At 40.7% G+C, this 15,029-nt stretch overlaps 1 protein-coding gene and 1 pseudogene across 6 annotated transcripts in view; one reads left to right on the top strand and one right to left on the bottom strand.

The window, feature by feature from the left end:
• LOC113023684 (protein Dok-7-like) overlaps positions 1–15,029 on the top strand; it is a 70,791-nt gene that overhangs the window by 24,858 nt on the left and 30,904 nt on the right. For 4 of the 6 annotated variants that reach the window (XM_026169943.1, XM_026169945.1, XM_026169941.1 and 1 more), the window contains one exon: positions 676–2,477. The exons of the other annotated variants lie outside the window; for them this stretch is intronic. In XM_026169943.1, coding sequence (XP_026025728.1) covers positions 676–812 — 137 coding nt within the window. In that variant the 3' untranslated portion in view covers positions 813–2,477. Of the gene's footprint in view, positions 1–675; positions 2,478–15,029 lie in introns of those variants that run through there. 6 annotated transcript variants of the gene reach the window in all.
• On the bottom strand, positions 2,293–14,378 carry LOC113023686 (alpha-2-macroglobulin receptor-associated protein-like; annotated as a pseudogene).

The following is a 15,029-nucleotide window of genomic DNA, read 5'->3' as shown; positions in this document are numbered from 1 at the left end:
CCTTCTTTCGAATGTTGGAAAGCTGAGCTACTAGTTTTTCTCTTGCCCACCTTACTGGACCCAGACATCCCTTACTGGACCCAGACATCCCTTACTGGAATCAAACTTGTGACTCCCACTCAAAAGGTCGTCTTACCACTACACTATCACGCTGCGCACACACACACACACACATATATATATGTATATATATATATGTATATATATATGTATGAAAATGTGTTCTTGGATCAGCTCACACTGTTAGGAAAAACCTGATAAATACGTTCAATAAATGAGGAGGTGCAATTCTTTTTTTATAGAAAACAGTCAATTTATTTCCCGGTGCTTCTGTGTAAACTAACTGAATTAACATAATCTGACGTATTTAGACTGTGAAAATGAAGCAATTTATTAGAGGGATGGAAAGCAATTTACATCAGTTAAAACCTAATAAAATGAGAGCATTTCGATTACAGGCAATTTTATGGCTTTTTAATACACAGACGAAGTTAATGTGTTAAATGTGTATTTCAGAAATACCAACTAAAAATCAGTCTGAGGAGACAGAAGGGGCAGAGTGAGGGTATAATGCATCTCTGGGAGACTGGTCTAAGATTATATGACACACTGTAGCAAGACTTTTTTTTATTTTATTTTTTTTTTATTAACCCCCTCCATCATTTTCTCATCCAGAAGAGGGCTCCATCAGGTACGCCCACCTGGACATCACTGCCATGGAAACAGCTCAGAGAGTGGGGGCGGAGCATGTTCAGGCCAGGGAGGACAGACTGACTCAGCTGGAGAGCAGGCGGCAAGGGCCACCAAACTGACTCTGGAACGCCCAACTGGATGACACTTCAGAATAGTTTTGACTGCAGATTCTCTCCAACTCTCTGGAAAAGCTGACATACTCCAATGTGGTGGATTATCATACCGGTTATTTTGTACTTAATAACACACCCACAGTTGTGACATTGTAATGAAATTCCCACAGTCCATTCCACTAACGGTAAAGCTTTGGGAGCTTTCTTATGCAGCTTCTATTTTGTGTTAAGTGTTTTTCTCTTACTTGCTTTTAAACTAGCTTTTTCCTGCGTTTGTCTCGATACCTTTTATCACAGAAATGTTACATAGTTGTCTGCTTGGCTTTTATGCAAGATGCAAAAAACTCAACCCCCTCAATGTCTTCTTCAACACAGACATGAAAGTCAAGCCAGTTTAAAACAAAATCATTAACAAGGTCTGTGGTTAAGCAGTAGTTGCAAATGATCTGCTGTGTTTTGGGATCCAGGAAAAGGCCTTAAAGGGGCGATTCCCCAAATTTAGTCATATTTTAAGTCCTTTTAGTATTTTTTGGATCCAGATTTGCCTTATAGGCAAAAATTTCTGGTTTGAGGAGGACACACAAACCCATCCTCAGGTGATCACAAGCGAGTGTACTCAGTGTCAGTCCCAGGTGTGGATTAAAGGGAGGGCTGGGTAAGGAAGAGCATCCGGTATAAAATCTGTGCCACATCAAAAACAGCGAATCCATCTGCTGTGGCAAGCCTTTGGGAATGAGCACGCAGCTGAATGTAACAGTCCTTTTATTATATGAGTCCTGGAACTTTATGATCACACCTTGTATATGCTTTGGATTGATGGAAACCTACCTTACCGATGCCAACAAGTAATCTCAAGACTACCAAGATTACTGGTTGAATGGCTTTAATTATAAGGGGATGGGCGTAAACTATTGTTTATCATCGCTATTGCGTATGGAAAACAATGTATTTACATTTCTTGCTGGGTTGATTTTCTTCAGGCTTTGTGATCACCATATAATTTATGCTACCTCTTTTCACAAGAGGTCACCGACTGCCATTGGGTTTGGATCAAAATAAGATTTCACAGTGAGATAAAGCCCATCTCATCTCATGCCTTACAATTGAATGCCAAGAGCCCCAACTTCCTTGGTGATCATTTCACCTCAAAGCGGAAAAGCATTCGATAAAAATAAGCAGCTTACAGTTATACCCAGGGTGCAAATTACATTAATCCAGGCCCATGTGGTCCAAGCAGGACATGACTAAGTAATCAGCCATCCAGAAACATTATTCATCACAGTAATCAATGCCTCTGCTTCTGGTCTGTGAGAGGCCAGGGACAGATGAATGGAAAAGCATAGTGTTTGTTTCAATTTCTCACCTCCCTCCTGATATCATCAGGACAAATTGTAAAATAATGGATGCAAATTTATTTTTATAATTTTGGTTCCCCACTAGTGTCTCTGAGGAGAAAGAAACGGCATGAGGATGACTCACGAAAATGTAACGTTTTGCAAAAAATATCCTTTAATGTCACTACAGAGACCGCTTTTCTCTACAGTGTATTAAGTGCTTTTATTCATGCCAAAGCATACGAATGTTGTAAATCTGTATTTTTAAAATATTACTGTATGTCTGTTGTTGGCACCTGTATCTTACTGAATATTAAAGATTGCTATTTTATTTTCAGATCACTAGTTTTCAGTGCTTCTACTCTTGATCTTCATTTTATATTGATCAGACAGTTCGAGTAACACCAAAATATGTCAATAGGGAAACTATGAGGTCCTACAGTGGCAACAGCACATATGATGTAATGTGGACAAACAGACCAACTGCACCTGGTCTGGTCAAGACAGCCAATAATGCTGTCTATCCCTTATCTACCACCAACAATAAGACATTATTTCCACTTGTTATACAAATAACTGTTCTATGGAGTACCACACTGGTGCTCACACTTCTATATTTAATTTATCTGTACCTTGACTGACAGTCTAAGCTGCTTTATAATACTTCATGCATATTACATACAAATAACCAGGAATTCACTCATTAAGCATTTCATTCTCTAGAAAAGTAGAAAAAGACTCACAGAAAACACTGATTAAGTTAAAAAGAAATGGTGGCATGGTTGATCAAGGTTGTGTGTGACTAAACAAAAACATTACAGTTCTTTCACTGGTGTGATGACCTCTCAGAGTTCGTTGTGTTGGAGTCCCTGGCGAGAAATCTTGTTGGACAAATCCTGCATATGTTTCTTCATCTGAAATCAAACACACACACGCCATTTAAATGCAAGACCACTATGCAGCTAAACAGGGGCTTGTCAACACAAATGATTATTAGTTTACTTCCTATGAAAACAATAGTTTGCTTGTTTTCATAGTAAATTGTAATTCTGTTCACATTTCAAGCTCAAGTTGCAGGGAGTGAAAACTGGAAAACCAGTTGTCTTGATTTTATTTATGCATTTATGTTACTGTATTGGCAATGTTTGTTATATGCATCTGGCCTTACAGCACACGTTAATACATACACTTCACTTAGATAAGTGTGGATGGCTTTGAGATGGTTATAAACTTTGAAGCGCAAACAAAAAGCTGTGAAAATAAAAAGCCACTTAACACTGGGATTACTGCAGTCCTCCAACAACCAGACCTTTCCAGCCTTACAAGCAATTACCAAATACTACATATAATTATTCATTTCTAATGCAGGTGAGAAGTCAAACAGCATATTAAATGCTAAGAGAACCTCTTTATTCTTACTTACCTTGTAGCCCATCTCCCTAGTCTTCTCAGCGAGTGTGTCATACTTTTCCTTGTTCCTCTTGATGTGCTCCTTGTCTCCTAGAGCCTCCACATGCTGCAACTTCTGATGGGACAACTCCAGCTGCTCCTTGTAATGACTGTGCTTCTCTACCTTAGTCTCAAAGTGACGTAGCTCCTCCTAAATGAATAAGAGCAGCCAACATAGAGGGGTGTAAGTTCAGTTAACCTTCAGTTACATGCACAGCTGAACAAGTAGCTTATATGTATCTCAAGAGGCAAATAGAAGTTAAGTGCCACAGAGGAAATTCAAGCTGAATGTTTCCTGTGATAGATTTGATCCTGAAACCTGATAGAAACCCCAAAACATTTAAATTGAGTTGTTCACTGCAATCTGCTGCCCAAGGGGACAAACGGTAAAAGGAGCACAACAAGATCCAGGAGAGTGGAATACTTGTGAATTTCAAAAGTGCAATACATAAAAATATGATCATAATAAGTTGCACTTTCCGTGGCTTACAGTACACAAGTAGTACTTAGCTACTAAGTAGTGGAAAATAATACAGTTAATGCTTCTGTGCCAGAAGAGCGCTCGATTAAAAAGTTTTGTGGAGTTGGAGTCAAAGTTAGATTGTAGCACCACATTAAAACAAAAAGTGTCATTTAGGAACAGACAGGGCAAGAGCGTGTCCAAAAACATAAAAACAGTCACAAGAGATGTAAGCACTACCTTGAGAGACTCTAGCTCATCGTTGCTGAGGTTGGTTCTCTTGGCAGCCTCCCACAGTTCAATCACACGCGGCTCCCGAAACTCTACAGACCAGGAAGGGAAAGGCAGATGAAAAGATAAACAATCCAAAGAGACATTTTGGAGCCACAAACACTCAAGAGAAAGGGAGCTCTGAGGAGGAGCAGTCGCAGCAGATATTTCATATCATGCAATCACAACAACCTATCACTTTATAGAAATACACACAAAATATGAAAGAGGCAAAATGCTCGCATTAAGAATTTAATCTTGAGGTGCTGTCACACACTCTCTCTTCGCTCCTGAAGTACTACAAAACTGCAACACTGCAAGTGTAAAAGAAAAAAAAAAAAAAAAAAAAAAGAGGGAAGGGGATCAAAAACAGATTTCTGCAAGAGGAAGCAAAGACGTGAGGGGAACGAGTGGTTTAGTAAGAAACAACCTGGAGGTAAAGGCGCAGCAACAAAATCATTATGAATCAGCAGAAGGTACAATGCCTTCATCTAAACTTCTCAACAACCTCCCGCTGAAACCTGTACCTGCAAGTGAAGCCTAACACAAACTGCAGCACACTCAACTAACAGCAGCCTTACATATCTGAGGAGTGGAGATAAAATGCACTGTTGAGTGAAATGTTTCGTCTGTTAAACAGCACAAGGCCGAGCTGTTTGACGTCACTGGGCGAATGCAGCGTAGTGAGCTGCTTTCAATGAACGTCTTTAAAAATGCAAAACACTTAAAGCCATCAGCCGTGATACAGTAATGTGTTATTATGATTACAACTCCCAGTAATTAAGCTGATGAGATAAATGTAGCGTCTAATGGAGATGCAAAAAGAGACAAGCGGGGAGTGTGTGTGCTTTTCATGTCTCACCGCTATCTTCACTGAAGCCCTCGTGGCTGAGCTTACGGAGGCGCTCAAAGCCCTGGTTGAGGTCTCTCATTTTGTGCTTCAGCTCTGTGTGCTTCTGCTGCAGCACGTGCTCTTTGGTATCACCCTCCAGGGGAGAGATCACGTTCTTGTGTATTTCTGTTGAGAGGAACAGATGAAAGGAAATAAAGGGGAGAAGAGGGAGAGAGGGGGCAAATTAGAAGTGAAAAGCCCGCAGGGTAGTGTGGGTGGGTTAGATAGGAGTGAGGGCAGAGGAGATGGATGGAGAAAATGAGGGATGGATGACAGAAGGGAATAGGAAAGAGACAAAAAGTAAATTAAACTAATAAAAGACAAAAAGAAAGGCAGTTTTTATTAGCAGCTTTTTACATTATTACATTAAATAACCCGTTAAAGATTAAGGTCATTTTAGAAAACTGGCTTATTTGTCATTTATTTAGCAACTTTTTCAGGAGAACCTTGAACAGCCTGTGTGGTGCTAGAAAAAAGTAAAAGCCAAACAAAGCCTAAGTGTACAGCACCACACTGACTAAATGATAACGGTTGACATTTGGATGAGAAAAGGGGGAGAAAAAAAAGAAGAGAAGCCAAACTGGATGAAAACTGAGGAACCTAGACAGGCAGTGGATGGAGGTGGAGGTACTGTGGAAGTTCACAGACAATCCCTCAAGGCAACATGTGATTGGCTTAATATTTAAAAGCATCAGACAAGCAGAAGAAATACCCCCGGCTTGTATGGCAAAAACGCAGCGCTGTGCAGCGCTATCGGAAAGTTCTGGCACGTAACAGCTGCAAAGTGTCAAGTCACATCCGAAGACGTGCCTGTCCTCCCCGTGCCTACTTGAAACACAGTGGGGCCTGTCAGCTCCTCTTAAAACTCACAGCTTGATGTGATTTGACAAGCACTGATAGAGCACAAAGTAGTGGGTGGTAACATGTGCAGTCTGATACCTGCCACCTACGTATATGACCACAAGACTGAGCAGACAGACAGAGAGCACTTCAGACTTCAACCCTATAAAACACGGGTGTGCAGAACAGCCATGGCATCTAGAAAATATTACTTTATAACCTTGTAAGCCTTATTTCTTACATTCTTACATTTACTCCGCTTTATGTTTTTTAAAATGATTCTGATATGATCACAAACACCAGCTAGGTCTGCAGAGAAAAAAAAAATAGCAGTAAATGGCATAAAAGGGTCAATAAGAGCTGCTAAGATAGAAAGGGATATTCTGCAGGAGATCTCTTGAATAGACGAAGGATGAAGCAACAGAAAGGAGGACTGGGTTGAACTGCTTTTAAACCTGGCCTCAGAAAACACTAATAAAGCTAAACAGAAGTAGTGCGACACACGCGCCTGCAGCGGATCAAAGGGAGTGATTCACATGGCTCACCCTCAGTCCTGCTGACGGTGTCCATGAGGATGTTGTACTCGTGGATCTTGTCCTTGTGGTGCTGGAACTCCCTCTTCAAGTTCAGCAGCTCCTCATCAGAGAACTTCCCCGAGATCTTAGCCTGGTGGGGGAAGAGGCATTAGAGATATAGTTAGTTTCAAAGGCATCAGAAGAACGAGGATCTTTTGCATGGGAAAGAATTTACTATTACAAGTAGCAGTAAAAGAATCAACGCTTAGTACAGCAGGACTGTTTGGTAAGAGTCTGAGAAGGTTTAGGCTTATTAAGTGTAGTGATTTTAATGATTACATTTATATGAATATTTTAAAAGCCAATCAACTATATTGGACATATAAAAATAGTCAGAGATTGCTCATTTTCACACAAAGACTTTAGAAAATTGGGGAGTTGGTGTCTACGGTGTGAATGCTGGGGTGGAAGAGAAGCTGAAACAGTGATGCAAGGCAGCAATCAGCACTTGCATTAGTGTTGTCAGTGTGTGATGCAGCTCGAATTTCCTGCTTGAACTAGCTCACGCTGCTCCCTTTGTGACTGGTTGGCCATTAAACAAGTTTAGATCTTACAGATTTGATGTAATTTGATCAATGAGTCTTGAAGTTCTGATTAGACTGAATGTATCTGTTGACTGTGTATGGAAGAATGTGGCAAAAATGTATTTGTCACGCAGTAGTGGATTTGCTGTGTTCAGTGAAAATGATGAAATCAGAGACTCACTAAACATTTTACAAGCTTGTTACCTTGTAAAGTGTTTAGTTCTCTTGTTCTTTGTTTCTTGGAAGCCGAGTGGCACTAAGCTGATCTGAAGTTCATGTCCATAAGTTTTTCTTTTTACTGGCTGTGATAAGGTTTTTAATGAGGAACAGCAACAGGGTTGGCATTGAAGTCTTACAGTTACACTACAAACAATGCAAGCATTAAATCAAAGCACCTTACATAAAGCAATACTTCAGCATTTTCAGAATTATGCACACAAACACAAACCTTGTTCCAGAGTTTGTCCAGTCTGGGATCCTCAAATGCATCTTCCTCCTTGATGTCGTGATCTTTCAGTGAGTTGCTCTCCAGTGGCCGTGTGTCCCTTTTCCCATCCATCCCATACTTGGCGAGGATCACTGCATAACACAACCACAAGACTTTAAACAAACGCTGTGTTGAATTATCCTGACATGAGCCTCTAAGGGAACAACAACAGAGGCTGTATCTTGGGAGGAAGCGGGAGATAGGCAAGAGAATCTAAAGTGACTAAGACATGCATATTAATCATTTAACAAGACTCTAAACCCCTTGACAGTAACTCATAAATTTCAAAGGAAACATCAAGGGGAGTAGGATCCCTAATGAAGGTAACGAAGAAGTAGAGCCAGACCAATATTTTAGTCAGTCGATGTCGGACTATAGATATATTTTTAGTGGTTATTTTATTTTCCTGGGGCCTTTCTGTGTGGAGTCCAGCTTCTTCCCAAAATCCAAAGACATGCAGTTAGTAAGGTTAAGTTAACTGGTAATTCTAAATTGTCCATAGGTTTGAATGTGAGTGTGAATGGTTGTCTCTCTCTGTGTTAGCCCTGTGACAAGACTGGCAACCTGTCCAGGTGTGTACCCTGCCTCTCGCCCTATGGTAGCAGCGATAGGCTCCAGCTCCCCCGTGACCCTGACAAGGATAAGTGGAAGAGAATGGAATATGCATTTGTTGTCTAATATAAGCATATACTCTTTTTCTTCCCTGAAGAAAAGCAAAAAAGATGCTTGGTGTAATTTAAAAACTTTGTAATCACATAGTTGCTGCTGACTTAATGCATCACTGCACGTAATTTTCTCCCAAATGCGAAATTAATCACTTTCCACCAGCTTCATCCAGTTATGAGTTTGTCATAGTTTCTATCATATATCAGCCAAATCTACATAAACTGTGACTTAGCAGCAAAACACAGTCAGATGTTACCCTGACTGACATATGATGACAGCCTTCTCTGCTTTCTTTATAGCAACTAAATACCAGCCAAACAATAACTTGGTCAACTCTACTGAGTCAAAGACCTCTGGGGAAATCATTTTGGCCAGTAAGAATAAGTCTGTGCCTAAGTTAATATGGAAAAAGTGAGCAGTAAGTTCTGAATCTATTATAAAGCTATAGCTCTTTGGGGGCAGGGGTGGGACATGGTAAATGGACTGGTTCTTATATAGCACCTTTCTACTCTGAGCTCTCAAGGCTACTTGTCTCACTCACCCATTCACACAAGCACTTTCTTCTATGTAAGTGCTTTCTATCTAACATTCACACGCATTCATACTCGGATGGATGCACTGGAGAGCAACTTGGGGTTAGTATGTTGCCCAGTGATATTTGGCATGCAGACTGGAGCAGATGGTGATCAAACAAACTTCTGATTAGTAGGTAACCTGCTCTGAGTGAGCTACAGCACCCTGGACAAAGGCCAACTTCATTGGATTTATAGGTTTCCTTTCAGGATTGTTTGAGTGCCCATGTCTGCTGTATTATATTATATTTCTGTCTATATAGCACATGATAAGTAGGGGTGCAACAATACACAAAATTCTCGGTTCGGTTCGATACTTTGGTGTCACGGTCGATATTTTTCGATAAAAAAATGTTCATGCCTTTTTAATTTGTCATTTATTAAATTTTCACGGCACATTCCGCAACCACATCTCTGTGCGTTCATCATTTGTTTGAAGCCAGCTCACCTCCTGCAACTACTTTTCCGAGAATACGTGCTTCTTTTGTGGTTCGGACTCCTGACATTTCTTTGGAGGTGAGGAACATCACAGCAATTGCTTAAAGGAGCTTGCTTCTTCGACATCTTTAAGAGTTCTAAACAAATGTCTGTCCTCCTTCTGAAAATCTTATGTATGTAAACACGCGTTGCAACTTCTTATCTTGTGCCCGTTTTTTATTTTGACAGCGAATGCGCACCTGCGGACCACTTATGTGCAGCCCTGGTTATTTCGCTTGTCATATTGCAGCCACAGAAATTCTTTTGTCCATGAAACCATAAAGCTGCACTTTCTTTTGCCTTATAGTCTGATTTGTCATAACTTTTCCGTTTTGTGGTAAGCTTTTTCTTTGGCTGTCACTTCTTCACCCTGACCTGTCTTATTTGGCTCAGCAGAACTAAAATATTGTGGCGAGCTCAGACAAGGAGGAGACGGAGGTGTCGTTTGGTCTTGCTTCCCGTGAGCTAGCCAGGGAGCACAAGCCGTTTGTTGACATCTGCAGAAGAACACTGCCGCTAGCTAACTGCTCAGCGCGGCAACAGCACAGCAACAACAACACCACCACAACAGGGCGCCCTCTGACCCCGGGAGGACACACCGTCGCAGTGAGAGGGCATCACCCGTCACTATGGCAATAAAAACAAAAACATAACTGTACAAACAGAACCCCGAACAGCCCTGACCCGCTACAATATATATCCTGCTGCTTTTACACACGCACTCACATAACGCTCAGCGATTCTCTGCGCGATCAACCTCTCACATGTTTAAGCTGCGGGAGATTTCACTTGTCATGTTTGCATAGTAAGCTAACGATTGATAAGACGATGTCAGAGGAATTGGTGCGCAAATTATCATCACTCACCAATCAGTGCTGTCGCTCTCTATACACAGTTGCGCGATTGCAAAGTGATAGCAAAAAACAAGCGCAAATTCAAACGCGATTTCAATATGTCACATATTGACAGTGGCTCACCGATGCCAATGACATAATTACCCAGCTACATTTCCGAAAGAATGCAAAAGCATTGACATATATTTTTCCTTCCTACGATAGGCCGACGGGCAGGGCAGAGATAAAGTTTGGTAGCCCGAAAAATCGCTAGCCCAGGGACGTTGGGCAGGCGATTTTGCGAGCCCTGTATCTGATTGAGGAATCACTCATCTTTGGAAAAGAGAGTTTATTACAGAGAAATGGCTCTTTCCAAAATAAAAGCGATACTATACGCTTCTTCTGGGCTATATTCTCAGCAGCATATTAAACATATCAGGTCCCCATAAGGAGAATCATGTGCTAACGGCTGTCTAAATGACTCGGGTAAAGTTTGTAGCATGCTGCTTGTTGTTTTCTGCTTCCACTTGTCTTTGCACTAGGATGATGTCGGTGTAAATGTGCAGTCATATTCGTTGTGTTCCCACTGGTGCTGTCAGCGTAAATCTCATTGAAATGACCTTAACGCCACAACGGCAAATCTCCGTTAACGAGCTACCGCAGATCGCCCCGTGCATGGGGCTGGACGGCCAACACAGTTAACGAGCTAACTGCGCTAACACACTAGCTCCCACCCATGTAATTGAGCATTGCGTGGCACATCCAACATACTGTTTTACTTTAGTCCATGACACGCTTACCTTCAGGGTCATACGTCACATGAAAACCAAAATAGTTCCAAACGCCAGATCTGAATGAGGGTGGGGGAGGTTCAATTTGCCATGTTGCAAGGAGAGCGTAACTTCTGTCTCGCTAGCTTGCCCTGCCCTCAGTGAATCTGCGTTCGACTACTCCGCCTAGGCTGCACTGTCGAGCGCAGATCCACTGAGCGCTCAACACAGACAGCATCGTCAGAAGGAAAGTTGATAAAATAAATTAAAAATTATTTTGTATTTCGATACATATGCGTACCGAACCGAAAGCACTGTATCGAACAGTTCAATATCGATACGAGTATCGTTGCACCCCTAATGATAGGCTGCCAATGGCTTTAAAAACAACCTAGAATGAATATTTTTTCAAGACATTAAGTAGTATTTGTCAATTAATTAATTTAGTAGCAGTGGCATCGTGAACAACCCCACAATTTTGCAGAATGTCTACATCATAAAGTGAATAAGACAAGAGATAATAATAATAATAATAATAATAATAAATAATAATAATAATAATAATAATAATAATAACGATAATAAGCACATTCAAAAACCTTCAGGAAAGATAACTATTATTATTGGCAAATAAAAAGGTAAATATTTGTCAGTGACTGTTAACCGGTCCAGGGTGTACCAGCCACGCTCCAGTTATTCTGTGACCCCTGAACTGAATAAGTGGTCAAAAAAAAATTTGATGAATTTGGCAAATTGAAAAACAAAGCATATAAAGATGGACTTGGGACTGAGAAATCTCTGCCCTCATTATTCTTCCAGTAAACGTTTATTGTAGGTGCTGATTCAGCACCATCACAGCATTTTTGCAAATCACCAGTGTCATTTATTTAACTTCAATAAGTGTGTTTACATATACAGGCATGCTAGTTTAAAATCTTTATTAAGACCGTAGAAAATCTCTGTGTGGCTGGAGGAGTTAAACAGTTTTACATTGCACACTTTCATCGTTGTGTGTTTACGTTCTCCGACTGACGGTGTGAGGAGTGTCTTTTGACATATAAAATACATCAAGAACAAGCGCAGAGGAAATGAAGGTAATGAGGGAGACAAAATGACTGTGAAGCTCAATTAGAATGAGTTAAGGAGAAGGACAGGATTCAGCATGGAAAAGATGACTCGACATGCTCCTTAAAAAATTATATTTAGCCAGCTTAAAGGAGGGACTGTGTTGCTCTGCCTGTAGCAGGAAGGTCCACTGCACCACAGGGGAGCGAGGAAGGAGAGGAACCAGAGCAGGTGGACTGCTGGCCGAGCTCTCACAAGGAATAAAGGGAGATACAGTATGCCTATCCTTTAAAATCATACAATAGGACCTCAGTCTAAAACACTGCTAAATACTACATAAAGAATATCTAAAGTGTAATTCAAAATACAGAAATATCTTTTTACCCCACAGCCTGAATAGCACATAAAATAAAATTGGTATGCTTTTAGTAACTCATCTGCCAGGTGACAAGTGAACAGATTAAGTGAGATATGAAGAGTGCTACTGATAACAGCAGGAAGGGAGCAGTGGGGGAATCCACTACCACAGCTTAGAAGTATGACCTTCAGAGTTTATTTTAAATGACCAAACCAGTACATCAGAATGTTTACTCCGGTTAAACTTTTTACTTTTATGGTCAAGTATGCGATCCTTAAACTTTGCCATGTTTAGCACATATACTATAAAAAGTACATGTACTTAATCTATCATTAAACATTTTCTTTGTCTTTGTTCGATTGACATCTACAGTATATGCCTTGACTAAATTAGACCTACCTAAACAATCTGTCTTAACATGTCTCTTTTAGCACTGGGTTTAAATGACATTGAAATTCAGAAAGTTTGTAAAAGTTAGATTCAAGATTATTATATTTCCTTACACCACTAGCAAAGCAATTTAGGACCCGTTTCATGTCTACAGTGGCAAGAAAAAATGGAGGATCTCAGACAGTTTTACAAGATAAAACTTCTGTAAAGTCTTTTGTTTGTGTTTTTGCATGAGAGGATTTCGTTTTATTATTTTCCAAGGTTTAAAACAAAAACTAAAGATGCTGTTCTCAAGCCAGGTGTCATTAACCTTCTGCTTTCCCATATTTAGACAAAAAGAAAATTAAAAGGAATAACTTTAAATTCATTAACTCTAAAAATATCTGTCTTTTTGATGAGAGAAGATGGCTCTTACCAACGCATCGTGACCCACTGATTAGAGAGGCAAGATAAGATGCTGAAGATGGAACTACTATGCAGGAGAGAAGGAGGCAGATCACAGAGGGGGTTCATAAATGTAATTGAAGAGGACATACAGAGGGTTGCAGTGGCAGAGAGGATGGAAGATGATGCTAGGGATAGGCTAGATGATTCTGCTGTGGTGGCCCCTAAAGGAAGCAGTGAAAGGAGAGGAAGAAGAAGAAAATCCTGTGATACTCTCTGTTTCCTGTTTTTTGTTGGCTTTAGTGACTACCAGTGTGTTAGGATACGTTGCAGTCATTATTACTAATCAAACCCATAAAAAATGTCAGTACAGGGATTGTAAAGATGGTGATTAAGGATCTAGAGGAAAACTGACTCAGGACAAAGCTCTAACTACTGGCTGATTGAAGCAGGTCTGACAGTTTGTCTTACCATGGAAGTTGCGCCTGAGCTGGGCCTCCTTCTCCCCATTTCATCGGAATCCCTCCACCTTTCATTTTTTTCCACTGCAGCTCATCTTTCTCCTGGATCTTCAGGTCACTGTGCAGGGCTCAGCCTGTCGGACTGGAGACAACTGCATCTGTTAAATCCAAAAGAGTAGAAAATGTTGGCTTTGTTAGACAGGCAGAGGGAGAAAAGTTTGCAGAAACAGAAAAGTACACAGAGAGATATTTTTTTTTTCCATAATCCTACTGGAGAATTTTGCTCACAATAACAGTCTTAGTTAAATATTGACCAAAGGTCTGATGAGGCAGCTGAAGAGGCAGGTTAAATGCTAAATGATGCTCACTGGATTAGCCGCAGTAAAAACGCATTTTTTCAACAATTTTCCAATACCAAGCTTGGCCCACCGTCTTAGCTGTAAGTACCAACTTCACAATGAACAAAAGACGCCTGATTTTTTTTCCCAACTAACGGAAACGATCCCCTAATACCCCGTGGGTCTGTAGCATAAGCTCAGTCGTCGAGCATGTATTCGCCTTATTGCCCGGTCTCATGTTTCAGCATTTTCCTTAATCAAATTATTTGTGCTACCATGAATCGTGCTGTTGATCGTCTTAAATACATACCCTTTGAGCTTTCTCCCAGACCTGGTTTTAGCTTAGCTATCCTGAACTCCACTGCCTGCCCATCTCTGTCATTCGGTTTGGGCTCATTCAGCTCCCGGGAGTATTTCCCGGCCATTACACCAAACGCCGAGGACACAAAGCTGCGAAACAAACACTGCAGCCTCATTTTCAAAACAACTCTGCCGCAACTAACGACAGAAAAACACCACCAAAATACTTAAATGAACCACACAGCACCACAAACGGGGTATTGTTGTGATTCACTGGAGTACCGAAAGTCATATGCTCAAAAGAGGCGGGGCATTTCCGCGAGAAGTGCACTGTGGGATATGTATTTTCTTGGCGCAGCCTTTCTGTAGCTACTAAAGCGGGAAGAGCGTTCCTTTGAAACTACACTGGAAATGCCGCTCTGCGCTGTTACCCTAGCAACAAGGCTGCAGACTCCGACAGCAAATAGAAAGCCTCCACGCGTTTACTGTACTAGTATGGATTGCTGTCCTCTATTTCAAGTACCCGTTGAAAAGGACCAAGTAACTTTAAAAACACTGGGATGACGGAAAACACCGCTTTCTTAAGGGAGTACCCAAAGAAGATGACCTGTTAACTGGATGCGAAGTTTTCTAAAAGAAAACGAAAAGAATTTGATATCCATATTATTATTATTATTATTATTATTATTGGATACTGTGTAAAATATAAGTAAAAACAAAAAGCAATGATTTGCAAATCTCATAAGCCCATATGTTATTCACAAAACTACACAGAAAA

This window comes from Astatotilapia calliptera, chromosome 6, assembly GCF_900246225.1.
Source record: "Astatotilapia calliptera chromosome 6, fAstCal1.2, whole genome shotgun sequence".
Lineage (NCBI taxonomy): Eukaryota > Metazoa > Chordata > Actinopteri > Cichliformes > Cichlidae > Astatotilapia > Astatotilapia calliptera.
Note: the sequence above shows the minus strand (reverse complement) of the source record. Positions and strands in the feature narration are given on the sequence as shown.